General features: G+C 29.3%; 1 protein-coding gene and 1 pseudogene across 1 annotated transcript; one reads left to right on the forward strand and one right to left on the reverse strand.

Moving 5' to 3' along the window:
* Positions 1-2,343: 2,343 nt before the first annotated feature.
* LOC105139999 (probable calcium-binding protein CML45) lies at positions 2,344-3,660 on the reverse strand (annotated as a pseudogene).
* A 6,237-nt stretch (positions 3,661-9,897) lies between these two features.
* LOC105139985 (malate dehydrogenase, mitochondrial-like) lies at positions 9,898-14,073 on the forward strand. Its single transcript, XM_011046643.1, has 7 exons — positions 9,898-10,275; positions 10,522-10,695; positions 11,023-11,191; positions 11,469-11,530; positions 11,670-11,791; positions 12,512-12,629; positions 13,642-14,073. Exons 1-7 carry the CDS (start codon positions 10,036-10,038, stop codon positions 13,777-13,779), a joined length of 1,023 nt encoding a protein of 340 aa, XP_011044945.1. The 5' UTR covers positions 9,898-10,035; the 3' UTR covers positions 13,780-14,073.
* Positions 14,074-14,711: the final 638 nt, after the last annotated feature.

Here is a 14,711-nt window from a genome sequence, read left to right on the forward strand (position 1 = left end):
TTCAAGTATCTTAAACAGAAATGTTAATTTTTTTAATTTTTTTCTAAGAAAAAGCATTAAAACTATTCTTGAAGTATCATAAACAAAAATTCTAATTATTTTTTTATTTTTTATAAAAAAAATTTAAACTACCTTTGAAGTATCATAAATATTTGTTTACATAAAATAAATTTAAACTATCTTTAAAGTATTCTAAGTAAAAATCCTAATTAATTTTAAATTTTTTTTATAGGTTCTTGAGTGTAGTAGCCTTGCCAGACCCAATCGACTTGGGTTTGACAGCCTTGCCTAACCCAATCGGCAACCAAATTTTTTAAATAATTTTTTTTATAATGTTTTTTTATTTTTTATTAAAAAAAATTTAAAAATCCTAAATAAAAATTTTAATTATTTTTTTATAAAAAAATATTTAAACTACCATTGAAGTATCATAAACAGAAATGCTATTTAATTTTATTTTATTTTAATTAAAAAAACATTTAGACTATATTGAAGTATCTTAAACAAAAATTTTAATTAATATTTTTTATAATTATTTTTATTTTTTATAAAAAAAACATTTAAACTACCTTTCAAGTATTCTAAAATGCTAATTAATATTTTTTTGATTTTTTTAAAATATTTAAACTATCCTTGAAGTATTTTAAATAAAAATCATAATTAACTATCATAAATAATTGTTTTTATAAAAAAAACATTTAAACTACCTTTCAAGTATTATAAAATGCTAATTAATATTTTTTTGATTTTTTTAAAATATTTAAACTATCCTTGAAGTATTTTAAATAAAAATCATAATTAACTATCATAAATAATTGTTTTTATAAAAAAAATTTAAATTACTCTTAAGGTATCTCAAATAATTTTTTTTATAAATGTTTTCTATTTTTTATATACAAAAAAAATAAATTATCCTTAAAGTATCATAAAAAGAAATTCTATTTTTTTATAAATTATTTTAAGTTTTTATATAAATGTTTTTTTAACTATCCTTGAAGTATTTTAAATAAAAATCCTAATTAATTTTTACTTTTATTTTTTATAGGTACTTAGATATGATGGTCATATCAAGTCCAAATGCCCTGGATCTGACATCCATGGTGGACTCAAGCACCTTAGGTCTCATAACTTGATGATAGGCTCAAGTGTCTTGGGTCTCGTAACCATGCCAGACCTAAACGCCTTGGTCTAATAATTATATCTAATTAATTTTTTTATTTTTTATAAAAAAATATTTAAATTATCATTAAAGTATCTTAAACAAAAATCCTAATTATTTTTTATAAAAAAAATTAAATTACTCTTAAAGCATAGTTTTTAAACCCAGCCCGGCCTGACAAGTTGACATCGGATCCGGAGCTGGAACTAGACCGGGTTGAAGAAAAAACAGGGAAAGAAAAACCCTGGTGTGACTCGGCTGACCCAACGGGTTGACCCGTTGACCCGGTCAAAAATCCAATTGCAATTCGTTGATTTTTTTTTTACTAAAACGACATCATTTTGATTAAAAAAATTGACCCAAACAACCCGATCAAAATCCGGAACCCAAGCCTTAGACAGAGCCGAGTTTAAAAACTATGCCTTAAAGTATCTTAAACAAAAATGTTATTTTTTTTTGTTTTTTCTAAGAAAAAACATTTAAACTATTCTTGAAATGTCATAAACAAAAAAATTAAACTATTTTTATTTTTTATATAAAAAAATTTAAACTATCATTGAAGTATCCTAAACAAAAATCTAATTAATTTTTTTTAAAAAATTTTATAGGTTCTTGAGTGCAGTAGCCTTGCGAGACCCAACCAACTTAGATCTAACCGCCTTACCTAACCCAACTAACAATCAAATTGTATAGAATTATTTATAAATGAATAAATTTGAATATTTATTAGATTAGTCTTTTTTATATAAAATAATAATTGATTTATTCCATTTTTGAAACACATAATATAATTTATAATTGCTCTTAAATAAAAATTAGGAACAAATTTGAATTATATGCCACATGATTATAAATTAATAATTAATTAATTAATTAATTTTTGATTTATAAAAAAAAATTAAAGCAAACACTACTATCATGCTCTAAACAACAACCAATTTAAACCATTTAGCTTTTGTTATAACTGTGTCTGTCTATACACTCCTACGAGAAAAGACCAATTTTTTTCTCATCACCAAAAAAAAAATTGATGATGGAACAAAAACTCTTCACAAAAGTTCTGATAATCATCACAAAAAATAAATAAATAAATAAATTGATGATGGAACAAAAAAAAATTTGGTCGTCCGTTCTCTCACTAGGATTTTGGGTTGCTGTGTTATTAATAATTCACAAAGTTGCATTTAACAAAAACTATTCTCGATGAACTTCTCAAATTCATTAAAATCTATTCTTCCATCTCCATTTTCATCAAAGGTTCTGGTAATCTTTCTGCACTTCTCCAGCTCAAGTCCTTCCTTCAATCCCCCTTTGTAGAAAATTCTCTGCAACTCACTTGCATCAACAAAACCATCATTATGGTAAAAAACATTGAAAGCTTCCTTTACTTCCTCCAAGCTGGTCTCCTTCTCATCAAACAGCTGCGGACTCTTATCAGAACCCATCCACTCCTTGAGTTCCTCACTTTCACTGCTGCAAAAAAGTCCCAATTTTCCACCACCATCTCCACATCTTCTCTGCATATATTCCTTTCGTCTGATCTCTTGTTGTCAAAGCAAGACTCCTGGGTTTGCTTTGATAACTCATAGTCTTGGTTTCCATCATCGTCTTCCCATAGCTCTGAGTTGCCAGGGCCTTGTTGGGATTGGAGAAAGAACCAAATGTTTTTCTCAACACCAAAAAAATTGAGTTGCTGGGAACACACTTTTCACCGTGAAATAAAATTTTAATTGCCAAGTATATTTTTAATAACATAAATTAAAATTATATGTGGCAGCCTAAAAATTAAATCAGAAAAATTAAAATTAAAATTTATATGAAAATATCTAATAATTTTTCTATCTCTTCCACTAAAACTGATACTTTTTTTTTAATATTAAGCATCAATCTAATATTAATGAATTTTTTTTAATATTGTAATAATTATATAAAAATTAAATTAAAATAAATTTTAAAGTTCAATCCTAAAAAAATGATCAAGAAAAAAGCAACACTATTGAAGAACGCAAAGCATTTACTAAGCATGCATAGTGGATTTCACAGTAAAAAACCTAGGCTTCTTAGCTGCTTCTTGTGAGCGCGCTCGCGCGAGACTGTGATTTGTAATTGTAATTAAAGCTTTATTAACCTCACCATAGATGTTTCGGAGACACAGGATAACTTACCACTAATTAATGAGTTGGAGACATACTCATCAATGGTAGACTTTATGTTGGAATCAAGCCAGTAATTTGCCCTAGTTTCCAACGTCAACTTATACGCAGTGGTAACGCTATATCATCTGGCGATCCATATCTGAAACAAAACCACATACATAGTTAAACAATCTTCTGTTAAATTTGCTCGGTTACGTACATACATGCATGAGGTTAAAGCTATAATGATGAAGGATGTGTTCTGATGACAATCAGCAAGGACGTGAAGAGCTGAATACCTCCGTAGCTTTGTTCAAAAGCCATGGACATCCACCAGCATATCAACTCCTCCCGAGCTCTTTCCATTTTAGCCATGGAGTCGAGATAACCAGCCGTTTCAGTACGGTATGATTTGTTGCATGATCCAAAATAGACTCCACAATGAAGGGAGCCCGATAATACCAGTAGATGCATTGATTGAATGGCGTTTAAATTTATTGGTCTGAATCATATATAATCATCGTTCAAGTGGTAGATTGTTGGATTGTTTAGCGACGACTAATTATCGTTATTTTGAAGAAAACTTTGGAAAAAGCTTTGAATAACAGATTGCACCATACATTCCATGGATTCAAATTGACCTTTCTGCACTGAATCTCCTATAAAAATTAGACTTTCGCCCCTCAAAATTCCCAGTAGTTTCTGTGGATCAAGTCTGAGACATAAAGGGAAAACGGAAAATGAAAGAAAGAATAGGTCTTACCTTGGCAATTTGCATGTATTCGGCTGCGGCCTCCAATTTCAGTAGAAAGAATCATGTCTGCCATTTCTTTGGCAAGTGGTCTGTGTCACCAAGTAAGGGCAGTGTTAGAAGTAATTAGGGAATAGAGGTACGATGGCAAGCTGTCAGGAAAATTAAAGATAATTGGAGGGATTAAGCAAATAAATGAAACCAAGATTTTTGTTTCTTTTTTCAATATTAAATTAGCAACTAAAATTAATAATAACAAAACAAACTAAAAGTAAATATTAAAAGGTTTAGAAGATATTTGAGATTGTGGTCCGCATGCAGTAGTGCTATTTTTAGAAAGATACACAAGGAAAACTTTATATATAAGACGCTTCTTTTTTGAGATATAATAATTCATTAGAAATTTTGGATGCAACAAAAATCCCTCAAATCTTTAAATCACCCTTTTGCCCACTTAGGTTAATAAAATATGAGAAAGGAAATATAGTAAAATTTGAGAGGAATATAAAAAAAAAGTCTTAAATTATATGCAAAGATACATGAGAGATTAAAATATAAAAGTATTTTAATTAGTTTTTTATCTCAAACACAAACACTTAATATAAGTATTAAATATAATAAATTAATTTAAATGTTAATTATAATAATATTAATGGTTTAAATTTTGTACACTACTATTAAAATTTAAACAACTAAGTTAATAAAATTTACCAATAGAAAATACAATTATGATTAATTATGATTTTAAATCAATATTCTAGCATTCCTTACATGATTTAAAATTATTCATATATGTAATAAATAAAATAAAATAGAAGTGTAATAGTGTTGGTATCTTGAGGGTTTAAACCTATATTTTGGTGTAAGTAATTCTTAACTTGTTGAGTCATAATAATTAGGATTAGGATGTTTTGAATAAGGTTCTCTGGATCAAGTTTAAATTTATTAAATACACAACATAGGGGTGATTTTGAAGTTCTATTAGTGTTGCCTTTTTTTATTATTCGTACATATCTTATCTCATGAATGTCTTTAAAAAGTAGTACAACTCTAAATCCTTACAGTGTGACTATGCTACTACACTTAGGTGAATCCTCCAAAGATGTTTCGTGAACAATATTCTATAATTGTTTTTTGCTTTTGGATTTATTTAAAGACTAACTCTTTCTAATCATCACAATACAAAGCATATGATCATAGAAACAAGACCTAAAACCACCATGAAAAATACATATGTAATATTTGTGAAGTTCATCTCTTGATCATGTAGTCAAGCAACTCACAACGAAGATGATATAACTCTCAAAAAGTCAATAAATCAAGTTTGATAAAAATATGATACAATAAAAACCTGTTATAAAGTATCATCACTATTATAATAAGAAATCCCTACCCAACGAATACCAATTCGTGAGCGAGAAGTACAAGGAAAAGGCCACAAGGTAAGTTATATCTTAATAAATTAAATTTGTTCTTTATCCCAACAAAAAAAAAACATGTTGCATCGCGTAGAATAGAAGCTTATTTCATAAATTCATGGTTGCTAAAAATTTTAAACTTACAAAACCTTATATAATTGTTTAACTAGTAACCCTAATGGACCCAAAATTTGTAGGCTAATATTTATCAATTTACAATAAATCCAAAATATGTTAATTAAGCCCAAACATGAAGTAAATAATAAAAATAACAAATGTAACACATGAACTAAAATTGTTGCATCTAATTAAACAAAATAACCTAACATAGATAATTTTTCTAATTTAAATAATATTATGAACAAAATTCTCATCCTAGAAACACTAAGGTTTTTATTGCTACCTTTAGATATCCAAAATAAAATAGAAAATTGATGGCTTCCCCTTTAGTTTCTTTGTTTGTCTAGTATAATTAATTCTACCTTTAAAGAATCCTCTCAAAACATGAAAACTCTTGTTGTCTTCCTTTAACCTTTTTTGTAGGATTAGAAAACTGCCCAAAAGAAGCTTATTAATATGTCATTAAATACCATCATCATTTCTTTTCTTGCATAACTAGGATAAATAAAGAATCTTTGTAAGAAAAATAATTTTGAAATATTAATAAATTTTTGCCACACTTAGAGATTATGTTATAGGCTATTAAAGATTATTGTATTAAGTATATTTTAATATCATCAAATTCAATACTATTCTTATTCAGAATAATGTAAATAAAAATATTTATATAAATCAGCATAGTGCTTAGAAAGAATAATTATATGAAGTATTAATTAAAAAAACTTAATATTTATAAATATGCTTTCACACGTATATTTTTCTAAAATAAAAATCCTTGATCACATGACACATTAAACTTATCATCATAAGGCTTATTAGAATAAATATCATAGAGTAAATTATAACTCAATCTTTATAGTTTAATAAACTATTTAATTAATCCTTGTAGTATTTAAAACTATATATGTAATCCCTCCATTTATAAATTTATCATTAATTTAGCTCTTTTGTTATTTTTATATGCCCTTTCAATTTATTTTGTCTATTTTCTGTCTTTTAAGATAAAATAAAGAATATACAATTATATAAAATGAGAAATTTGACTATGAATGTAGGATATTTTTGAAATTAAATTTTAAAAAAAACTAAAAAAGATTAGTGAATCACTATAGATTGTGTCTAAAATCACTTTGTGCATTGCACTGTTTACATTTAAAATTCATTCTTATGATAAGTTTTGGCCAGTTTTGTTTCACTATTTTTTTATTTGTTTTGTTGGGTACGCAATATCACCCCTGCTATATATCTTTATGTTTTTTTTTTGACAGGTTACAACTTTTTCATCTCTTTTTTTTTTGTTCAAACGCATCAAAGAACTCCTCACAAACAAACTAAAGAACACGTTCACGATTTCAGATCCATCTCAATTAAAATTAAAAATACTAAAATGACTTAAGAAAATATTATAGCCACAAAGTGTAATCATTGTGAATTAGAGCAATTCTTATCACTTGAAGGTTTGCTTTTGTGTTTTCTTGCACGAAGTTGGAATTCATAGAGATTTGTTCCTTATTGGTTTATTGATGTGAGATGAGAGTTTTTAAGCTGTTAGTTCTTAGTTGTGTGTGCTTCTATAAGCTTGGGTGTGGCTTTAAAGTTGGGCTGGCTGGTGGCTCTATCCAAGAGGAACATCGTCTTGGTTTCAAGAAAAGCATTGTGCATTTTGAGTTCATTCACTGTAGCTTCAAACAGTGTTTCTTATAGGAAGTTTATTCTATTTCATAACATGTTTTGTTGAATTTCTTCTATTATTTTTATGTGTTGTTCATTGATGTGTTTTCTTTTGTTTTAGAGAATAAAAATGTGGCCACCAACCCAGAAAATCTGGCTTGATTTTAGGAGTCCTCTCTTCTGGATTGTATGTGTTCTCGTTATGCTACATTAAATGGAATGCTTGCTTAGTTAAATTTGATTGAGAGAGAAAATGAGTTTATTTGTGATTAGTAATTTGGTTAGATTTTTTTTTTATTATTACAGTGATTCACTAACCAGTTTTTTTAAAATTAATTTAATTTTCGGTTTGCTTTTTATAAAATATCACTCAACAATGAAGCTTTATTTATTAGGTGTCTTGGCATGGATTAAAAGGCTCTTTGCAGTTCTTATTTATACATGACAGGTTTGCTTGCATTTCTCTGTGTTGATATGTTTTTCTTTCCAAAAATTAAAGTGTTGACATGCATTTAGATGTTTTAGTTGAGATAATTGAGAGTAGGTTGGTTCAACATGCTGATGAAAGGAGAAGAGGAGTATGGTTTTAAGTTATTTCAGCTGATAGGCATTTAATGCACGTTAAGGTTGGCATGTTGTTGCCAGTGTGATGTATAATTTTTTTTTTAGCGGGAAATATGGAGACAAAGTAAGGGGCCTGATTTGTTAGTTTAATTCTGATTGGATAGGTGATAGGTTGTCTTGTTCGGATATTTTTTAAGAATTCTATTTCATATCTAGTCATATCAATCATTTTTGTTTTTTGACATCTAATTGCTTGCTTTTTATCATGTTGGTAGGCATGTATTTTCCCTTTTTCCTGCAAAGATATATAATGCTTTAAGCTATGCTTTTGAGTGTATTTGCTCCTAACTTTTTCTCTGTGTTCTATTAAGACAAAGGTCAGTTTTTTAAAATCATTTTCTGTTTTTTCTCGACTTTAGTTTCAAATCAATTTGGGTTGCAAGTTATAAACTTGATACAAAGAAGTTTGTTTAGACATCTCAATGCTTATTTCCAACCTTTTCCTTTTATGTGAAAGCCAGATTTGTTTATTGTCTTTTTACTATATTTTTAAGATTTAACTCCTTTTAGTTGTTTTTAATTTTTTTTACTTTTATTAAATGATCATTTGTAGCATTGTTTGTTGCCTTTTTTGTTGTTAGTATTGTAGTTAAAATTCATGTTGTTTTGTTCCCTATAAAAAATTTTTGTTATTTGAGATGAGGCTTTTAAGGTTGATTGGTGATTGAGATATGAGAAAAATAGTTTGTTTCTATTTTTTTTTATTTGGATTTTAGGTGTTAATTTTGCTGATAAGTGGATTTATATATCTAAAAATATTTATTTTACAGGTTACTTTATTTTTTATAAATCTTCTTAAAATCTTTAATTATGCAGGTTATTGAATTTACTATTTACTTTGAAGGGATGTTTAACAAGATATTTTTATGTTTTTTTATTAGATAGTGTTTTAATAATTACTAAATTGAGGATGATCATCATTAATAAAATACTATTTAATTATTTTTAATACGATAAGAAGTAACTATTAATTAGTTTTAATAAACTATAAGTCCATGGTATAATGAACTCGTTTTCCAAATTTCCAAAAGCTTAATTTCGAAAAAAATTGTTATTTAAGATGAGCCATGAATATTAGAAATTCTCCCCAACAAATCTTTAGGTTATGTTTACTTTCATAAAATAGTATTTATGTATTTTCATCTCTAATTTTTTAAATGGAAAATAGTATTTCCTTAATATATGTATATATATAATATCCAAAATCTTACTATATATATATATATAGCTCAATATATTTTTATGTTTTATATATTTGGTCTTTATAGTTTTATATATTTGGATATTATATAATTGTCAAATAAGATTAGAGTATGGTAATATTAACAATTATTTTGTAAAAAAATATATCAATAACAAATACCCCTTAGCCTATTGCGGGGAATTTTTTGAATTTTATTTTATTAAATTATATGTAATTAAAATAGATATTTTTAAATAAAAAAGAAAACTATTTAAATTTTAAATAAAAAATATGTTCATTTATTTTAACAAAAGCATATTATTTTTATCAACATGGTTTTTTTCAAATAAAAACTTAAAATAATTTTTTGTAAGAATCCAATGACTTAGATTAAGGAGAAAAGGTTGTACTCCTTTAATCAAAACTTTATTTTTTTTATTTTTTTTAAAACATGGTTTTTAAAACAAAAAATTATCATGATATAAAAATAAAAAAGAAAAAAATATCATTATAGTTTTTACTGGACTAAATAAAAAATAAAGAATAATTAATTTGATAAAAATATATAAGAAAATTCACAATAAAAAATAAATTTTTTTTTCTCATTGAATATCTTAAAAAACTATATTAAAGAAAATTATGCATATTAAGTTTGTTTTTTTCATAAAATTTTATTTTTTTATTTAAATTAAAATTTTTTAGTGTTTTTTATCATTTTATATTATAATATTAACAATAATATTTATTTAAAAAATTATTTTAATATATTTTTAAATAAAAAATATTTTCAAAAACAATGTTATTACAAACAGCACTTATACCGGTAATAAACCAAACGAGACTCGTCCTCGATACTCTCAACACTGATAAATTATAATCCTATCAGCATCGCCCCTCCAAGCTCAAGGAACCTCTTTCCTTTGCTTGCATTCCCATTTCCACACTCTCTTCTCTTCTCTTTTCAAATCAAAACGATGTTGAGATCCATCAAATCCCTAACAACCTCTCCATCATCCCACATCCTCCGCCGTGGTTATGCCTCTGAGGCCGCTCCCGACCGCAAGGTTGCCGTCCTCGGCGCCGCTGGAGGTATCGGTCAACCACTTGCTCTTCTCATGAAGCTTAATCCTCTCGTATCCAGCCTCGCTCTCTACGATATTGCTAACACTCCCGGTGTCGCCGCCGATGTCAGCCACATCAACACCAGATCTGAGGTTTATGTCCTTCTATCTATCTCTTTCTTTTGATGCTTTCTCATTTATTTTCCTCATTTATTTATTGATTTTGCATTTCTAATAAAATTTATTTAATGGATCTATATTTGATTCACCTGTCAATCGCTTTTTATTTTTTTTTGGTCTCATTTAGAGCTTAATCCATCAGTTGTATAATGTTGTTAGACTCGTTAGTGGTTTTTCTTTTTAGACTCGTATTTTACTTCTTTCTTTGTTTGAGTTTAGGTTTCTGGGTATTCAGGTGAAGCTGAATTGGGAAAAGCCTTGGAGGGAGCTGATGTTGTAATCATTCCAGCTGGTGTGCCAAGGAAGCCTGGAATGACCCGTGACGATCTCTTCAACATCAATGCTGGGATTGTAAAGGGTCTTTGTCAAGCAATTGCCAAGTACTGCCCTCAAGTGAGTATTGAGATTCTGTTAAAGCAAGTTTGTTTGTATGCCACAGTTAAGTTTGATGGTTTGGTTGAGCTCTATCTGGTGTTTGTACTTTAAAATATATTTCTTTCAGCAACTACACTAAAGAAAATGGACATGTGAAATTGTAGAAACTGAATTGTTTTTTGGCTTCCTTATTTTTTGTTTTATGTGGACTTCCCACAGTCCTACTTGTAACCCAATGGAGTCATTTGTATGTTGAAAGGCAACCAAACATGCCTTTGGCGTTATTTTTCTTTTATGTTTTTGTTGTTTTAATTTCATGTTGGCTGACAAATATTGTGGGATCAGGCACTTGTTAATATGATCAGCAACCCAGTGAACTCAACGGTCCCTATTGCTGCTGAGGTTTTTAAGAAAGCAGGAACCTATGACCCGAAAAGGTTGTTTGGCGTGACTACCCTTGATGTTGTTAGGGCCAAGACATTCTATGCTGGAAAGGCCAAGGTGCCAGTTGCAGGTTTGCCCAATTACTCATTTACGAGACACCTGTGCTTCTTATTTCCTACCTTTATTTCCCTACCGAAGGCCAAATTGAAAGAAAATTGTATAAATGATATAACATGGTACCCTTTTTTTTGTGTGTAAATGAAAGAGCTCAGCTCAAGTAGATGTCATTCTTGTACTAGCATGTTTTTTCTGTCTTTTATTGTGCAGTTCTGTGTTTTAGAACTTTTGGACTCATTATCTTCTGTAATTCTTTGCTGATGCTGACATGTTGTTCTTCTTTGGTTCAGAGGTTAATGTACCAGTTGTTGGTGGCCATGCAGGCATAACCATTCTCCCACTATTTTCACAAGTATTTATTCACTCCCCTTCCACTTCATCTCCTAAATAACTCTATATGCAATGTATAGTAATATTGTTTGTCTGCAAATTCTTGTCTGATTGTTTGTGATCAACTTTTCTAATTTTATTCAACTTCATTTATCTTATAGGCCACACCAAAAGCCAATTTATCTGATGCAGAGATTACTGCTCTTACGAAGAGAACTCAAGATGGAGGGACGGAAGTTGTGGAAGCAAAGGCTGGAAAGGGCTCTGCAACTTTGTCAATGGCGTAAGTTTATATCCTAAGCATATTTATACTCATGAATGTGTTTTGAATCCTTGTTTATGGACACTACGGTAGCATTTCATTGTGAAAATCTGTGGCTTACAAAAGTTTTCATCCTGGTTAATTCACATGTAATATTGATTTTTCTGAAGGATTAGTTTTACCTGTGTCAGATATCTTTTTTTTTTTTTTTTCCTATCAAGATTAGAAGCACGAATTATAAGTGACACTAGGGTGGTCAAGGATTAATCCTGTTTCTGCTTCTGTTTCAAGCAGTGTTGGATGAGCCAACATTTAGCAGACTTGTTTGGATTTTTGGATTCTTTTGGGGTTATATTTCTTAGGTATGATGATTAAACCATGAAGTTGAACTCTTTAATTTTAATAATTACAAGACTTTTTAAGCTGTTTTAGTAAAAGCTAACATGTACTTGAAAAATATTGATAGATTCAAAGTAGGCCGTTGAATTCTGATTTTGTAATTCTTTGGCCACTTATACTAATTGTTGGCTTGGCTTGGTCCCTTTTTCCTGACTTCATTTTTTTTTTGTCTGCTTCTGTTCAAAAGTTGTAGAAAATGCGAATGGATTTCTTTATCAACCTCTTATGGTTCTGTGACTTTCTCTTCATCTTTTTACAAGTCTCTTCATGTCCTTGCACCAGCTGTAATTATAAAAGAAAAGGAACTGAATTTTTTAAATTTATTTGATTGGCCATTTGCAGCTATGCTGGAGCCATTTTTGCTGATGCGTGCTTGAAGGGGCTCAATGGAGCTCCAGATGTGGTTGAATGTTCATATGTGCAATCAACTATCACTGAACTTCCTTTCTTTGCTTCTAAGGTAATTTGATCAACTTTGTTTGAACATAAAAGCTCTTTGTTAGATTATGTTGATGTCAAATATCCTCTGATGTGAATTCATTCTTTTAATTTACTTAATTGCTCGCTGTTTGCAAGTTAAAGAATACCATCTGTAACTGATTATTGCTCTTGTCACAATATATCAATTCAAATTAATGTTTTGTACCTTTTGGAATCTCTTCCGGGCTGTCCTGTTTGCTTAGTTGGAAAAGAAAAATGATATCAATTGAATTTAACTCAATTAAGCCCCAAACCTGAAATACCCAGGTTATATTTAGCTACATGGTTGTCTTATCCGGTTGTGTTGGGCTGTGCTTCTGAATGATGTTGTGATGCCAAAACATACTAGTTTAATTCATGTCATTTTATTTTCTTACCCCCTCAGTACCTCCCATCCCCCAATCTCATCAATATCTCTCACTGATGTATTCATGGATTTCTTCCCATACATGCTGAATATGATTGAATTATTCTTATGACCCTTAATTTTGCTGCAAGAGTTGCATCTCCTCTCTGCAGATGCCTTTCTTAATTTGGTTATTGTCTTCCCATGCATGGATCTTAGCATTTTTATCTAGGTTATACTAATTTTGTGACAATGCTATCACTTGCTGTCAAATAACTTGATGCTTTTTTTAGTTCAAAAAAAAAATAAAATGAAAAAACAAATGAGGAAGTGGTGGGAAAATGAAACTGTTATAATATCAATGAAAAAACAAATGAGGACGTGGTGGGAAAATGAAACTGTTATAATATCTGTCACGCCTTGTTTTTAGCAACTGCTGTGCAGATATCTCTGATGACAAAAGTTTCATTACTTTGTTCGGTTCCATGATGCCTTGCACATTTAGCAGATGTAGCACTCTGGTATCCGGTGCTTTTCTAGTGCAGCATTGCTGTACACGTGCATTTTGCTGTGGAAGTTTCACATTTTTATGCTCGCTGGGGTGGTCAGATAGTAAACATGGTAATTCACTTTTTTGTGTTTGCAGGTGAGGCTCGGAAAGAATGGCGTGGAGGAAGTCTTGGGGCTAGGTCCTCTCTCTGACTATGAAAAGGAAGGTTTAGAAAAGTTGAAGCCTCAACTCCAATCATCCATTGAGAAGGGAATCAAATTTGCCAACCAGTAATTCATGATATTTGCTCCTCCAGTCAGAAACGCACGCAAGTTTTGAATTTTTCAGTGTTGTATTTGCGGCTGCCAGCAGCACCAGCATTGCTTTGTCAAGTAGAGTAGTCACATAAAATCAAAGTTTTATCAATAAATTACCCTGTGATTTGAGGTGGTAGTTGGTACACTGGAGAGAATTGGGATCTAGTTTATGCTGAATGCAAAATGCTTGTAAGACTTTATTCTTATTCACAGGGATGATATTTATAAATCAGAACCTATCTGGTGGACCGATATATCCATCTGACTTGCATGCTGGGTATCACCCGACTACAAAAATATGAAGGAAAAAACCCCTAGGTCTGAGCATTATACTGCAAAGACAACGTGACATTTCATCTCGGAGTGAAACTTGTGTTTCTCCCTGGCAGATATTTGACATCAGAGGAGAAATGTCTTCTTTTAAAGTAGTCATCATCTAATCTAATACTACAGTCACTAAAAATGTGAAGTGATCTAATACTACAGTCACTAAAAATATTAAGTGATTTTAAGAGATTTTATAGCAAGAAACTAATTACTATAAAGAAAAAATATATTATCATCCATAAAATATTTTATCTTAGATAAGCTACCTCATTAGTTTTGTCTAAAATTGATAACAGTTTTGTCTAAAATTGATATGTTATCAATATTTGTCTACTACATTTCACTTTGGTTTTAGTAAATACTAGGATTGATATTTTTTACTTTGTTATTTATGGATGCAAGAGTTGATATTTTTGATTCTAGTATTAGTAAATATCGAAATTAATATGTCAAATATTTATTAATTAAATTTGAAAATGATCATTGAATCATGCAAATGATAAAAGTATGCTTTATAAAAGTAGACTTCAGATATTTTTTGTATTTTACACATAGGCTCAATATGTCATTTTATTGGGTCAA

Source organism: Populus euphratica, unplaced genomic scaffold (assembly GCF_000495115.2).
Source record: "Populus euphratica unplaced genomic scaffold, PopEup_1.0 scaffold113.1, whole genome shotgun sequence".
NCBI classification, from domain to species: Eukaryota; Viridiplantae; Streptophyta; class Magnoliopsida; order Malpighiales; family Salicaceae; genus Populus; species Populus euphratica.